The sequence below is a fragment of the Triticum urartu genome, chromosome 3 (genome assembly GCF_003073215.2).
Source record: "Triticum urartu cultivar G1812 chromosome 3, Tu2.1, whole genome shotgun sequence".
NCBI lineage: Eukaryota > Viridiplantae > Streptophyta > Magnoliopsida > Poales > Poaceae > Triticum > Triticum urartu.
In genome coordinates this window covers 582,476,313-582,491,083 of record NC_053024.1, presented here as the reverse complement: position 1 = coordinate 582,491,083, position 14,771 = coordinate 582,476,313, and the positions used below count along the sequence as shown (strand labels likewise).

Below are 14,771 nucleotides of genomic sequence, written 5' to 3'. Positions count from 1 at the left end.
CTACTCGCGTACAATAATGGACCCCAGTTTTTTAGCACCCGCGAGAACCCAAAGATTGGCGTCGTCGATGATAGTCCGAAGGAGGACCGGGCGTGGTGCACTCTTGCGACGGAAGACCCGAGCGTTACGCTTGTTCCAGATAGTCCAAGAAACCAACATTGTAAGGGAGGCCAAGGCTCGTCGATCTGGATTTTGCAAGCTGGTTCGCTTGTCTCACCATTTCAAAACGGATCCATCCAAGTGCCCAAAAAAGGTGTCCATGTGAGCAAGACCGAATTCAAGGATGACCGAGTTTCATAGCCGAATAGTGTAGCGGCATTTGAAGAAGAGGTGCGCGCCCGTCTCACCTTCAGTCCTGTAGGGCGGGCAAAGTCCACAGTTTTCCCATCTGCGCCGCTCTAATCTGTCGGCAGTCCAAATCCGGTCTTGGATAGCCAACCAAGCAAAGAATTTGATCTTGAGAGGGGCCAAAGCCTTCCAGATCATGAAGTCCATAGGCGAGAGCGTCAAGCCGAGGAACTGTGCCTTGTATGCAGTGGCCACCGAGTACGTAGATCCCGTTATTGGCATGTTTCTAGACAATGTCATCGTCAGCTTGTGTGTCCAGGTATAGATCATGCACCCACATCCATAACGTGAAGAATTGACGGATGTGGGCAACGGAAACGACAATGTTGTGGCTGATCTTAAGAATCCAAGCATTTCCATCGAGGGCTTCATGCATTTTCCAATTCTTACGCGTGGAGGCATCATATATTAAATGAGCAATGTCCTTCAGTTTCCGCCCAAGAAGCCATGAGGAGTCCTAAAAAGATGTTTTGGCTCCGTTGCCCAAAATGATGGTCGTTGAGGCATAGAAGAAGTCTATATCGTCCTTCGTACAGGGGTTCCCAAACCCCACCCAAAGCTTGTTCGGCGCCTTCCATTCATACCAAGGCCATCTAAGACTTAAGGCCCGAGCAAACTTGTCAGTGTCTAGAACCCAAAGGCCTCCATACCCCTTGGGGCGACAGACCACCTTTCAATTCACTTTACATTTGGCACCGGTCGTCTTATCTGAACCAAACCAGAGAAAGGCCCTCTCCAATTTGTTGATGTTGTGAAGAGAGCGCGATGGCACGATGAGGGGCGTGATGGCATACACTGCCTGGGAGGCAATGACTGATTTGACAAGTGTCGTGCGCCCGATGATGGTGTTGTTTTGTCCGTCCCAAGTGACAAGTTTGCCGACCGCCTTGTCCTCAAGGTATTGAAAATCAATAGACTTGAGCTGCCAGACCAAGAGTGGGAGTCCCAGATATTTCATTGGGAAGGTGGCTTTGGACACCGGTATGCCACTGAGAACATGATCCAAGTCAACGTTGGAGCATCAGATGGGCAGCACAGCAGAGTTTTTGTGAAAGTTGGTGCATAGACCCGTGATTCTCTGGATATCTACGATCAAACGGGCTTGATTTGGAGTCGTCGATGGAAGAAAGAGCCCTGCTTTGGTATAATCTCCACACTATACGTATAAAGAGTAATAAACTTGTACCCATTTTCATATGCATGATGTGTCGGTAACCGTCTAGGACAGCTCGCTTGATATGCTAACTGCTAGTACCACCTTTGTTTCTTCGTGCACGTCACAATAAAAAAGGCAGCGCCTTGATTTTTTTTCAAGGTTTTGTTCGGCCGGTTTGCTGCTGTTTTATTTTCCCTTTCTCTTTATTATTTTCATTTACTTTTCCTGTTTTTAAATCCGTGAACATTTTCAAATTTAAGATTTTTTTACAAATTCGTAACATTTTTTCCTGAATCCAAGAACATTTTCTCACTATTTATTTTTATTTTAAATCTTTATTTTTTGTTTATTTTCATTTTTTCCTTTTATTTTTTATTTTTCAAAAATACTCGTGCTTCTATAAATTTGTTCAATTTTTTGAAAAACCTCCCTTTTAATTTTTTTAAAATACAAAATATTTGCATTCTGAAAAATTGTACATAAATTTCTGAAAAATGTCTGCCTCTTTCAAAATTGTTTGTGTTTTGACATTTTGAGCAACTTTGGAAGACATAGCATTTTTTGAAATCTCTGTAGAATTTTTTGAAAATGTGAACAATTGTATTTTATGAGCAAAATTAGAAAACATTAAACATGTTTTCTGAAATTTTGAATTGTTTTTAAAAAATTCAAATATTTTTTGAAAACAAGAAAAATGAAGATAAACAAACACAAACAGAAATAAATGAAATACGGGAAAAGACCAGTTTGACAATATGCCAACCCAGCAAAACCACGGGCTTGTGTGAATTGACGAAGAAAAAAATAAAGAAAAAAAAAACTAAATTGGCATGTTAAGATGTCCTAGTTGGTTAGTGTGGTTCTGTCTAAACAAAGAGGTCATAAGTTTCTATCTCCTTTGATATGTTTAGAAGGATTGTACCGAAGCAGAAGCTAGCTTTCGTGAGATCCTATACTAGTTTCCCTTAAACTCAAGTCCTCAAGTTCCTGAGGGTAACTTGGGTCTTTGCATCATGAGCGGCCGAGTTTGTTATTGGTTTTTATAGTAGTAGCAAACAATCGATGATAGGATTTGTTATTAATTGAGGAAGAGGTCGTTAAGCAGCAGCCCATGTCACTTGTGTCCCCACGCACGTCAGAGCAACATGCCTTTGCTTTTTCTGCCGGTGGACAGTTTCTCCGGCCGGTCCATCATAGAGCCAGCGAGACTTGTATATAACCACCGCCTACCACGGACCCGACCTCAGAGCCAACCAACAGGGCGACCAAGCTCAATTAGCTCAGACTACTCAGCTACCGCCTGTCCGCTCTCAATTGCTCCATACCCTACATGGCGAGGGTTCACCCCAACATGGTGGCCGCGCCGGGCGCCGTCGACGAGGCGCCGGCCAGCTCCGCGGTGGACGGGCCGACGACGCTGACGGTGTGGCGCAAGTCCCTGCTGTTCGACTGCAAGGGGTTCACGGTGTTCGACGCCGAGGGCAACCTTGCCTACCGCGTCGACAGCTACGCCTCCGAGAGCGGCGACGAGGTCGTCCTCATGGACGCGGCCGGCCGCCCCGCCTTCACCGTCCGCCGCAAGCGGTTCACCCTGCAGGGCGAGCAGTGGCTCGTCTTCTCCGGCGAGGAGACGCGGAGGCCCGTGTACACCGTCAGGCGGAGCGGCCGCGGCAAGACGTTGGCGCACGTGACGGCGTGCGCGGGCACCGGCGCTGGGCCGTCTTACGAGGTGGAGGGGTCGTACGCGCGGCGGAGCTGCGTGGTGTACGACGGCGAGCGGCGCGCGGTGGCGGAGATCAGGCCCAAGGAGGTGGTCGGCACGGACGTGTTCCGCCTGGCGGTGCAGCCCGGCGTGGGCGTGCCGCTCGCCATGGCAGTGGTGGTGGCGCTGGAGCAGATGTTCGCGAGGCCGTCGCTCCTCAGGAGCTGGTCCACATAGATTATATAGTTAATTATAATTTGTTTGTTCATCGGAGTACGTCTCAGTATAGCCAAGCTTATAGCTTTTTTTTGCCCCTTGCGCTCAGTTTGGGGTTGGAATTGAGACCGTGTCGATCGATCTGTGGGTGTGGGCATGAGAGCAAGCCGATCTGTTCGATGATGCCCTCCAAATCAATCGCATATACGTACATACATACTACTATAGTATGGCCAAATGATGTCTTTTTGGTCTGTCGCTGTGTACATATTCCTTCAATCCAGAGAGTGAAATAATATAAACAGTTCTTCTGTATACGGTCCTCAGCCTCCGAGTCTGGAGATAACATACATCTTGTTGTCTTGTACAGAGCGCTATGTCGATCTTTTTCGCCATCTTTTTCATACGTATTTCGCCGAGATCACACGATTCGCATTACGTGGCCCGCGAGTTTCCGGCATCTTTGATTCTCGAGCAAAACGATCTCCGAGATAGCCAGAGAGATCTAGACAGGGACGCCGTTTCTCGTCGCTTCTGCCGCTTTCCGTGCTCCGTGGAAACATGGAATCATATTTTCGGAAACATTTCCCGGCTGCGTTTCCATTCCATGTGGTGTGGACTGGCGCTGGCAGGACCGCGACACGTCCTCGTCCTGTGACCATTTGCCGCCCTGGAGAAGGGAAGGGAAGGGAAGAGGCGTGCACACCTGGGGTCCGAAATTCTGTTGGGAACGAGAGGAGAGGAGGCCACTTTTTGGGTACCTGGCGCGTCAGTCCAGCTGGGGGCTCTGGACGATACGTGTGCGGTCGGCTCTGAATTAATGGAGGCTATCCGTCTGCCTGCGCCGTGCAGAACTTGCGAAGGAGGATCCGTCTTGGTTTCTTGTGGTGTTTGTGTTCTTACGATGCTGGTGTGGCTCACGGAATTTTTGCCCGTGAGTCATGTGCTGTGGGTGTGAGTGGTCTGTCCTTCTCCTGTACGCGACTCTGCGGTTCGGGTTCGGCAACAATCGCTGTTTATTCACGAAGCACGGCTGAAACCGTATGAGCATGGAAATATAGTGAACAAAAATATCTTATGGAGTACTATTATTAGTGAACAAAAGTATTCGAGCTTTGTACCGCTTATTGTGGGCTTTAGCAAGCAAATCATCCACATGCCTCGCGCCCCTCCGACCAACTGGACGGCCCACCGTCTACACGGCCGAGCAGCTGCTTAACTTCAAAGTTCAGTTTCCGTGAAGTGCAGCGTGCTTCTTTTACGGTAATGTTACCTAGCTGACGTTTGAGAGAGGGATGACAAGTGAACCATGTTTGATGATGGTTTTAGTTATGAGAAAAGATAAAAACGATGACAGTTTCTGAACGAAAGTTGGCTTCTAGGAATGAGAGTGCCATGTCTTCTGAAGAAAATGTCATCCTTTACCATTTCATCATAACTAAAACTGCCATCCAATCGTTCGCATGTGCCACCCTTCCTAACGAACATTCACAAAACACACACACACACACACGCCCCAGTCATGTTAATTTAGTTCATCGCAGGATTGTTCCGACTGTTACTTGTTGATTTAGTTTTATTTTTTGCTGCGCTTCGGTTCGAATTCCATGCACTATGTGTTGTCCACTCAAATGTCTTAACCGGGCGGAATGGCGATAGAAGGGTATTACAACACCTAAGTTCGTTTTGAAAGGGGTAAAACAGAGCACCCAACTAAGGGCATGGATCTAATTATCCCTTGAAACTTTGTTTGTTTGCTCCAGCACTCCTGAACACAAATTTATTTATTGGCACTTCTGAGCCGTCTCAAGTTGCTTCCTTGCTGGTCACACGTAAGCATGTTGTTTTGCTAATTTCGCCCATAACTTGAGAGTTGTGACTTGGCTTTTTTCTTGTAAATCATGATTTTGAGATCTGCTCTGTTTACTAAGGTATTATTGAGAAAATTGGTTCTGCTTGCTTGATACTCCAAATTGCTCTATCCTCGAAGAAATGTGCTACCTTTTTATGTTCGGAACCACCGCTCGTTCTTTCATCACCACTTCCAAGTATTGTATTTCCTCTGGTTCCGCTACACTGCCCTGACCATTCAATATTATTTGAACTATCTCAGTAGTTCTGCAAGTTTAAAATTTCGAAATTATTTTAAATTTAAAAGAAAACAGCTGACAGGGTTAGTAACCAATGATTTGCTCTGTTGAATTGTATCAGTAGTTCTGCTAATTTCAAATTCAAATTGGTTTTACCCTGCAAAAAAATAATAATTCAAATTCACAGGTATCTTTTTTTCAATTTCATGACCATTCTTTCTTCCGTAGGTCAGATAGCCAATAGGCCAACATAGTAAACTGGGCAAGCCAGCTGAGAGGACTATTCTTCATCCATGACTCATCTTCATTGTCATGTCGGAGGGAAAAATCTTATAGGTCGCTCATTGCAATTAACTGCCGGAAAACACACTAATATGCGCTCACTTGAGCCGATTCATTTTAGACGCGAGTGCTACCTAGGGGCTCATGATTTTTCTTTCTGTTCATTCCATTGATTTTCTTTTCATATATTATTTTTCTATTAAAAAAATTTCACCAAATTTTAAGTAAATTCTATTTCGAAAGAATGAACACAAAATTTAAAACTTTCGCAAATGTTCACAAATTTTTTAAAAATGGAAATTTATAAAAATGTTCACACTACTTATTTCTTTCTTTTAACATTTTAAAATTCAAGAAAAAAATGAAAAAGAGAAGGCAAACAAAAAGAAGGAACGAAAACTGAAAAAAAAACCAGAAGAAAACCGAGTGAAAAAAATGACCAAAATGTAGCCCAGAAAACCGGAGGGAACCATCGAGGGGTGCCAGGAATGGCGACAGCCCACTGAGACTGGCAAAGCGAGGGGGGGGGGGTTGTTCTCCCACTACCACTATATTTGGCGCTTAACACGCCAAATAGGATTCAACCCCTCGCTAACTGGTTGTTTGGATAGTGATGATTAGCCATGAGTTTATAGAAAATAGGTTTTTAGCTGATTTTATGTAAAATCAGTTTTACTAGTTTGTTTTTGACTAATCAGTTTATGAGCAAACACGTTTGGAGTAAGAGAAGTTAACGCTGGCTTCTCTTGTTTCTTGTTTTGGATATGTATCTCTCCGGTGAGATCCCATGAGATGAGGAAGGAGCAGGCTGCCAGAAAAGAACGGGATGGCCTGAGTCCGTTAGGATCCAGTATTTACAAAACGGGTTTATAGGAAAACTACTAATTCTTGTTTTTCCATAAACTTGAAATTCTGGGTTTCTGAGAACCACGTTTTTTTATATCCATGGATTAGTTGGAACAGCCAAACAAGATTTTATTCGATTAGACGGTTTTTCTAATTTGTACAGATTGCGTTTTGTATATTCTATCCATCCAAACAACCCCTAAGGGCGTATCCTTTTTGGCACGTGGGTCGTTTGGTAACGACCGCGCGCGCACCCCCTACTTCCGCTGCGGTCATTTTGGGCTTTACGGTTTTTGGAAGGCTTTGCAACCTTACTAAACATTTTTTCCTTTGGCTTTTCCTCCTCTCTTTTTTTAGTTTTTTCCTTTCTCTTTTAGTTTTCCTTTTTCTTTTTTCTTTTTCAATTTTTCAATTTTTTCATTTTCCCCACATTCACGTGCATTTTCTGAAATCTAGAACATTTCTTTCAAACCGCAAACATTTTAGAATCTTTATTTTTTTTGAAATTCAGATAATTCATGAACTTTATGAGTTCAAATAGTTTTTAAATCTTTAACATTTTTTGAAATTCCATTTTTGTTCACCGAAATCAAAAAAACTTCATCATATTTTAAAATGTTCATGAATTTTCTGAAAATGGTCATCATATGCAAAAAAAAAATCATTGCGCTAAAAATGTTCTTGAATTTGAAATATGAAAATCAAATTCAAAATCTGTTCATCGAAATAAAAAAATGTTCCACGTATTAAAAATTGTTCATGGATTTTATAAAAAGTAATCGTCATACTAGAAAATGTCTAGTGAATTCAAAAAATGTTCTTGAATTAAAAATTTGTTCATCGAATAACAAATTGTTCATTATATTTGTAAATGGTCGTCATATTAAAAATTGGTCACTGGACTCAAAAAAAATTCTCGAATGCAAAATTTGTTCATAAATTTGTAAACAATATTCATTGAATTTTTTTCATCAAATAAAAAAATGTTCATCAAAATTCTAAGATTTACATATAAAATTCCAATTTTGTTATAAATATACAATAATATTTCATCAAAAGTTAAATAATGTTCAGTCAAAATTTAAAAAATGTTAATCTTTTAGAAATGGTCAATATATTTGTGAATTCATGAACATGAGCCTCTCAGTAAGCCAGCCCCCCCCCCCCCCCCCCCCCAAATTTGTACACCCTTTTTTCTTTACCCAGGCTGGTTTCTTATTTAAAAGAATGTTTCAAAATTCAAATAATTGTATGAATTAAAAAGGTTCAACTTTTTATGAAAAAAACATGAATCCAAAAGAGTTCTTGAATTCAACATAAATTTACAATTTTGAAAAAGATGTTTGTGGTTTAAGGAAAATGGTCATAAATTCAAAAAATGGGCATATCTTGCGCAGTTCCTCTGAAGCTGTTCACAAAGTCCATTGCGATTAAAGGTTTCTCCATGGTATCTACTATAAGAATCTCCGCGGCTTCAGTAATTTGTGCATTCCATTACTTCCGTTGTGAAAAAACATTTTGTTCATAAGAGAGGAAGATAAACTAACAACTTAGAATAATCATTTTAGACCGGGAAGGAAAGTACGAATCAGGATAAAGCTAGCAGGGCTTCCCTTCTTTTCCTGGGTAGTACCAACTGGTTTGTCCTCTGTCAACATTTAATTGAGCTACTAAAATGTATTTACTCACAAATGACTTGATACTAGTATGAAAACAACCATCTCCCAAATGATTTTTGCTTCCCAAAATATAGGAGCAAATCAAACTAATCACCAAGCTGGCAAACATCAAACAGACAGAAAAATGCCTAGACTTCTAAGATCCAGGATAATTTCTTTTTTAGAAAGAAGGCCTGCGGCCTGGCGTCAAATTAATGACGTCCTTGCAGACAAATACAACACCACACGAAAGGAAAGAAGGAAAGAAAATAGGCAGGATACAAGATGTTGCATTACAACAACACAGCCCGGATTACACCAAGCAAACAACAAGTGAAACAATGGGCCATGACTTGGAGTCACGAGAGCCCTCTTCCGGGACCGGGCGCCTGGAGCATAGAAAGGTCCGGGATAACTGCGATTCCAAGAACACATCCATCCACGAACAAACTAAGATATTGCTGACCAGGAGAAAACCAAAAGGCAGCTTCTCTGGCAGCACGGTAAAGTGAGGCCAATTGTAGCCTACGAGAACGTAGCGAGTCTCTCAGTCTGACACTAATCTGGCACATGAAACTCTTAGCTGTGGCCGTCAGAGGCAGCAGACCGGGCACCTGATGAGCCCGTTCTCGTTGCAGTGCGTGCACTCCTCGAACATGTCACCCACGCACCCACCCTCGTCGCCGGCGAAGAGCTTGCAGCTGCCGAAGCACCTGTCGCAGGGCAGGAACCGCAAGTCACCGCACCCGACGCACGGGGGGAGGAGCGCCGCCACCGTCTCGCACCCGGCCAGCGCGTGAGCGAGCTCGCCGCTCTCGTGCAGCGCGCTCACCTCGTCGGCGCCCCCAAGGTCTTGCTGCTGCTCGCCATCGCCCAAGACGAAAACGCGGGGGAGCACGTGCCCGCCCCCCGCGGCGAGGCTGACGAGGTTGCGGAGCTCGTCCTTGAAGGCGGCGTGCATGGACACGTCGCGCTCGTCCACGCGCACGCGGTAGGAGAACAGGATGGCGCGCACGGCCGCGCCGTCCGCGAACGTCTTGCGCACGCCGCGGATGCTGGTGAAGTACACTACCACCGCCTTCCTCGGAGGAGGCGCCGCCACCTCGTCCGTGGCGTCGCGGGTGGCGCTCTGGGCCTCAGCTTCCTTCATCTCCTCCAGCTTCTTGTGGAACTCGTCGACTCGCGCGCGAACCAAGCCGGTCACCTCCGGCATGTCCCGGGCGGCCGGCGGCACCGCCTCGTCCAAGGCGGCCGTCTCCCGCGGGGTCGTGGCCTCATTCTCTGGGAAGAGAACCGCCGGGTGAGACGGTGACTGTCCTACCAAGGCCTCGCGGAACAGGGACAGGATCGCCGGGTCAAAGTCAGGCGCCACAAACTGCACCGGCGGTGGCGGCGACGATGATTCTCCACGGAACCAACTCGGCGAAGCTGAAAATTGCGGCGTGCTCGAAGTCGCTGATGCGGTCCAATGCGCTGTGCTCGACGTTGCCGATGCTGCGCCCTCAAGAATTCCGGCCGGCGATAGCTTGACCGGCGCGCGGCCCTCCGCAGGCCACGCCGCCGCATCCCCACTAAAGGAAGCGGCCTTCGCCTCCGCTGACGGTGCTCCGTATTCGGCTTCGCCCTTTACCGTCTCTTCGAGCGGCAACCTCGTGTAGGGGTGCAGGCCGTCGTGCCGGCCGCGGCAGAGGCCGTGGGAGCCCAGCGCCGAGGCGGCGCGTGAAGGAAGGCTATGCCGCCTCTCTGGCCGCGCCGGCGCCGGCAGCGCCGACATGTCTACGCCGCCGCGCGCAAGCGTCGAGCTGGAGCATCCCATTGCTGGCCCCTGGCCGGACTTCAGATGTGAGAGCCGCCGGACACCTGCAGAAGGACGATCACGTGCGCCTATTTATGGACGTGGAGCTCTTTTTTTTTTTGTTGATGTGAAAAAAGGCAAGTGAACTGGCGAATAGCGTGCGCTCGATGGGAATTGGTTGGTGTTTAATTAGGCCAATAAATCGGCAACTTATTATTTTTGGATAAATGTAGTATTATTTATTTATTTATTTGATAAAATGTAGTATTGTTATTCTGGTAATTCTTTATCATGGAAAAATGGTGTTTAGGAGAAGACCATATGATAACCATATGACAAGACCAAAAATATCATCATTTTTTAAGGAAGACTGCTAGGCGTTAGCTGGTTGTGCAAGGATCAACCGCTTAGATAGCCGTCTGATTTGCCCTTTTGGATGGATTTGAGCCACTTGATTCTTCTCTTTCATCGCTTTCCATCTCCACCTACACATGGCTCCCAATCAGTGATTACAAAACATCCCTAGTTCGTCATCCTTTTCTCTTGCTCTCGTCTCTCGCTCTCTCTGTCTCAATCCTTCTCGTTCTAAACGGTCAATGCTACAAACTCGCCGCCGGCCACCAAATCCGAGGACCTGCGCAACACCCACCGCACAACCATTGTTGCTGTCAACGACCCATTGCAACAAGCACGACAACACCACGCTGCTCCTGCTACTGCAAGCTCCGCCCACGGTAGCAAGCCGCCGACGGGCTGGGCAAGCCAACCACTAGCTGGGGCGCTGGTGCTGCATACGCGGCGTCAATGCTACTTGTTGGTCGCCGTAGGAGTCGCCCACACGCTGCAAATCAGACACTGGTGTTGCAATGTTCGACAGAGAGGTCTCTACAAGGATTCACCGTGAGGGTGCTGCAAAGATCAACTGATGGATCCTGCCTGGCCGGCTGCAGGGTGCTATCAAAGGCCGCTCGTTGGCGTATGAGGTAAAGAGGGCAGTTCATTGGGGATTCTGATCTGGCGTCGCTCCTGCAAGGGGGCCGTCGTGCCGTGAGCCGCTGTTGTGACGCGGTCGCCTCATTCTTGAGTACTTGCCTGCAGCATCAGGCGCTGTTGTGGGGGTGTGGCGGGTCGGGCTAGCAATGAGCATTGTCCATGTTGTGACTGTCGCGACGCCTAGCAGTACGGCGACGTTGCAATGAAGCGACACCCCGTGGCAGCGACAGGTAGTGCTGCGAATTACGGCCGGTCCCATATTGAATTGCAGCATCAACGCCATTGTGATAGGCTGCCAGCACGCCGTCCCCGTGCATCGTATCACCGACATGACGTGATTACTTGCTCGCAGCAGCGAGCGGCAATGATGTGGGCTTACAACATTAGGTGATGGTCGACGGAGCTTGAAGCATCGGTGGTGAGCGGAAGGAGGAGGTGGAGAGGGGGAGCAAGGTTGTGGAAGTGGCGATGGTCGCAGCCAGTGCCACCTCATCGATCTGGATTAAAAAAAGAGAGAGATGTGAGATAGAAAGGAGAGAAAGTAGCGCTCGGGAAGACAACCAACAGTTGAACGAAGATTCTCGATAGGATAAGATGGATAGTTATGTGGGGTCCGTCAGACACATGTGTTGTGTTGGAGGCAGCTGATTTCATAAAGAAATCAGACGGTTGGATGAAAGCATTTTCCTTTTTAAGAAGGCTAGGGAATATCCAACGTCATGCATCAAATTAGACATGCAAAACATTTGTGGGCATATCTGGACATGTATGTGGATAGCTTTAGGAGGAGCCGTTCATCCAACCGTATCCATCAAATGTCTCTTCTTTGTCCAATAAAGAGAGTAGAGAGGAGGGAGGAAGAGAAAGGGCGAGGTTGTGGTGGGGATCGAGGCTGAGCTAGTCGTGTCCATAGCATGTTCGAACTCCCCCAAACCTGCTACAAGTTTGCCTTTGGTTTATGGGATTCGGACAACCCGATGATGTATCCCATTGGATGGCAAAATGTTTTAACATGGCACTAGCGAATACACACACTTTGCCGCTCGTCATTAACTGGGTTTCGTTTGGTTAAGTTTTCATTAATTTACAAAGAAAGGTTAGTGGTCCTTTAAGCCGACTGCTTTAGCATGATTGGTTTAGTTGGAGTAAAATAGCGGTGCGGAGTCTAGTATGCAGTTTAAATACAAACACATGATAGATAGCAGGTGGACAACTTGGCAAATGCTAATGGAGGCCAAGCTCTGTGAGCTTGATATTAAAATACCATTTTACACAACGCAAAAGATCGATTTATTTGTGAATACACATGCACATGTGTGCAACACATGTGCAAAAATTTACAACATTATACTTTCACATGTGGCTCATAAAAGATACAAATATGTATTTCTAAATGGTAGATTTTTGTTGTTGTTGGGCCGGAATTTTGTTTTTCTGTGTGGTCTATGAGGGAGTCCTGGACTAAGGGGTCCTCGGACGTCCGACCTATTGGATATCGGCCGGACTAATGGATCGTGAAGATACAAAGACCGAAGACTCTGCCTGTGTCCGGATAGGACTCTCCTTAGCGTGGAAGGAAAGCTTGGCGATCAAATGTGAAGATTCCTTTATCTGTAACCGACCTTATGTAACCCTAGATCCCTCCTGTGTCTATATAAACCGGAGGGCTAGGTCCGTAGAGACATCCTCATAATCATAGTCAAGCTAGACTTTTAGGGTTTAGCCATTACGATCTCATGGTAGATAAACTCTTATAATACTCATATTCATCAAGATCAATCAAGCAGGAAGTAGGGTATTACCTCCATAGAGAGGGCCCGAACCTGGGTAAACATTGTGTCCCCTGTCTCATGTTACCATCGACCTTAGACGCACAGTTCGGGACCCCCTACCCGAGATCCGCCGGTTTTGACACCGACATTGGTGCTTTCATTGAGAGTTCCACTGTGTCGTCGTCAAGAGGTTTGATGGCTCCTTCAATCATCTACAACGATGCTGTCCAAAGGGAAGTCTTCCTCCTCGGACAGATCTTCGTGTTCGGCGGCTTCGCACTGCGTGCCAACTCGCTTCACCATCTGGAGCAGATCGATAGATACGCCCCTGGCCGTCAGGTCAGATTCGGGAGCTTGAACTAAGTCGCGGATATCCATGGAGACTTGATCTTCAACGGATTTGATACCACGGCAATCGCTCCCCGTCACCTCGATGAACATGACTTAGATCTGTCCTTGGGCCATACTCAGGAAATTGCATTGTAGCCGCTCTGGCCTTAGATCCGGAGCAGGTCACGCCATCCGAGGACAGGAAGCTCAACCCCGCCACGGAAGCCGTAGACTCCACGGCGTTGGAGCCGCACACAGACCTAACTTCCGGTAATGCCTGTGTCACCGGAACCTCGGAATCGTTTCCGATTATAAGTTCCGAACTATGTGCGTCCGCACATGTCGAGCATGATCGGTCATCGATCGCCGAATTCAGCGCCGCAGACATCTTCAGGCACTCACCTTTGGGCGATGTGCTGAACTCATTAAAAAATCTATCCTTAGCGGGGGATTCACAGCCGAACTATATCCGGTTCGAACTAGAAGCTGGGGACATGGAATTTTGCTTCTCACCCGCCACCCACTTCATAGCCACTATCGAAGACTTAACCGACATGCTCGATTATGGACCCAAAGACATCGACGGTATGGACGACGATGCAGATGAGGAGCATGTCCAAAACCCGTTGTTTACCGGACGCTGGACGTCCACCTCTTCGTACGATGTATACATGGTGGATACACCTAAAGAGCCTAAGGACGACGACAAAGAAGACCCAGTCGAGGATAAACCTCCTGGGACACAGCCTAAGCACCGACGTCAACGGCGCTGCTCTAAATCACGCCGCAGCAAAGACAGCAACACCGGCACGGGAGATGATAACACTCCGGACGATGCCGAAGACAGAGAAGATCCCGACGAACGAACTGTTAAACAGGACAATTGGGGAGATGGGCAAGTTAGCCCTAATGAACATGCCATAAACGAAGATTCGGAGGACAGCAGTTACCTTCCGCTCTCCGAGGAGGAGGTGAGCCTCGGCAATGAAGATTTTATCGTACCTGAGGAACCTCTCGAGTAGGAGCGCTTTAAGCGCTAGTTAATAGCCACTTCAGGGAGTCTGGAAAAGAAGCAGAAGCAGCTTCAAGCTGACCAAGATCTGCTCAATGATAGATGGACCGATGTCCTAGCAGCCGAAGAATACAGCCTCAAGCGCCCAGCCAAAAGCTACCCGAAGCGCAAATTGCTATCTCAGTTCGATGATGAGGCGCTGGAGCCCATACCATCATCACGCAATGGGGCTGACTGACCACCATGGGGTCAGGATAAAGCGGCAACTGATGACCCACAAGTATAGGGGATCTATCTTAGTCCTTTTGATAAGTAAGAGTGTCGAACCCAACGAGGAGCAGAAGGAAATGATAGGCGGTTTTCAGCAAGGTATTCTCTACAAGTACTGAAATAAGTGGTAACAGATAGTTTTGTGATAAGATAATTTGTAACGAGCAACAAGTAACAAAAGTAAATAAAGTGCAGAAAGGTGGCCCAATCCTTTTTATAGCAAAGGACAAGCCTGGACAAACTCTTATATAAGGAAAATCGTACCCGAGGACACATGGGAATATCATCAAGCTAGTTTTCA

General features: G+C 46.6%; 2 protein-coding genes across 2 annotated transcripts; one reads left to right on the top strand and one right to left on the bottom strand.

The window, feature by feature from the left end:
• The first annotated feature begins 2,729 nt into the window (after positions 1-2,729).
• Positions 2,730-3,737, top strand: LOC125548754 (protein LURP-one-related 8-like). The gene has a single exon (XM_048712300.1). It carries the CDS (start codon positions 2,835-2,837, stop codon positions 3,441-3,443), a length of 609 nt encoding a protein of 202 aa, XP_048568257.1. The 5' UTR covers positions 2,730-2,834; the 3' UTR covers positions 3,444-3,737.
• A 4,690-nt stretch (positions 3,738-8,427) lies between these two features.
• On the bottom strand, positions 8,428-10,337 carry LOC125548753 (uncharacterized protein At3g28850-like). Its single transcript, XM_048712299.1, has one exon. The coding sequence runs from the start codon at positions 10,112-10,114 to the stop codon at positions 8,891-8,893; it is 1,224 nt and encodes a 407-aa protein (XP_048568256.1). The 5' UTR covers positions 10,115-10,337; the 3' UTR covers positions 8,428-8,890.
• Between the last annotated feature and the right edge of the window lie 4,434 nt (positions 10,338-14,771).

Coding starts and splice junctions, on each gene's coding strand:
- LOC125548754 (XM_048712300.1), top strand. CDS start 2,835: ATGGCGAGGGTTCACCCCAACATGGTGGCCGCGCCGGGCGCCGTCGAC.
- LOC125548753 (XM_048712299.1), bottom strand. CDS start 10,114: ATGGGATGCTCCAGCTCGACGCTTGCGCGCGGCGGCGTAGACATGTCG.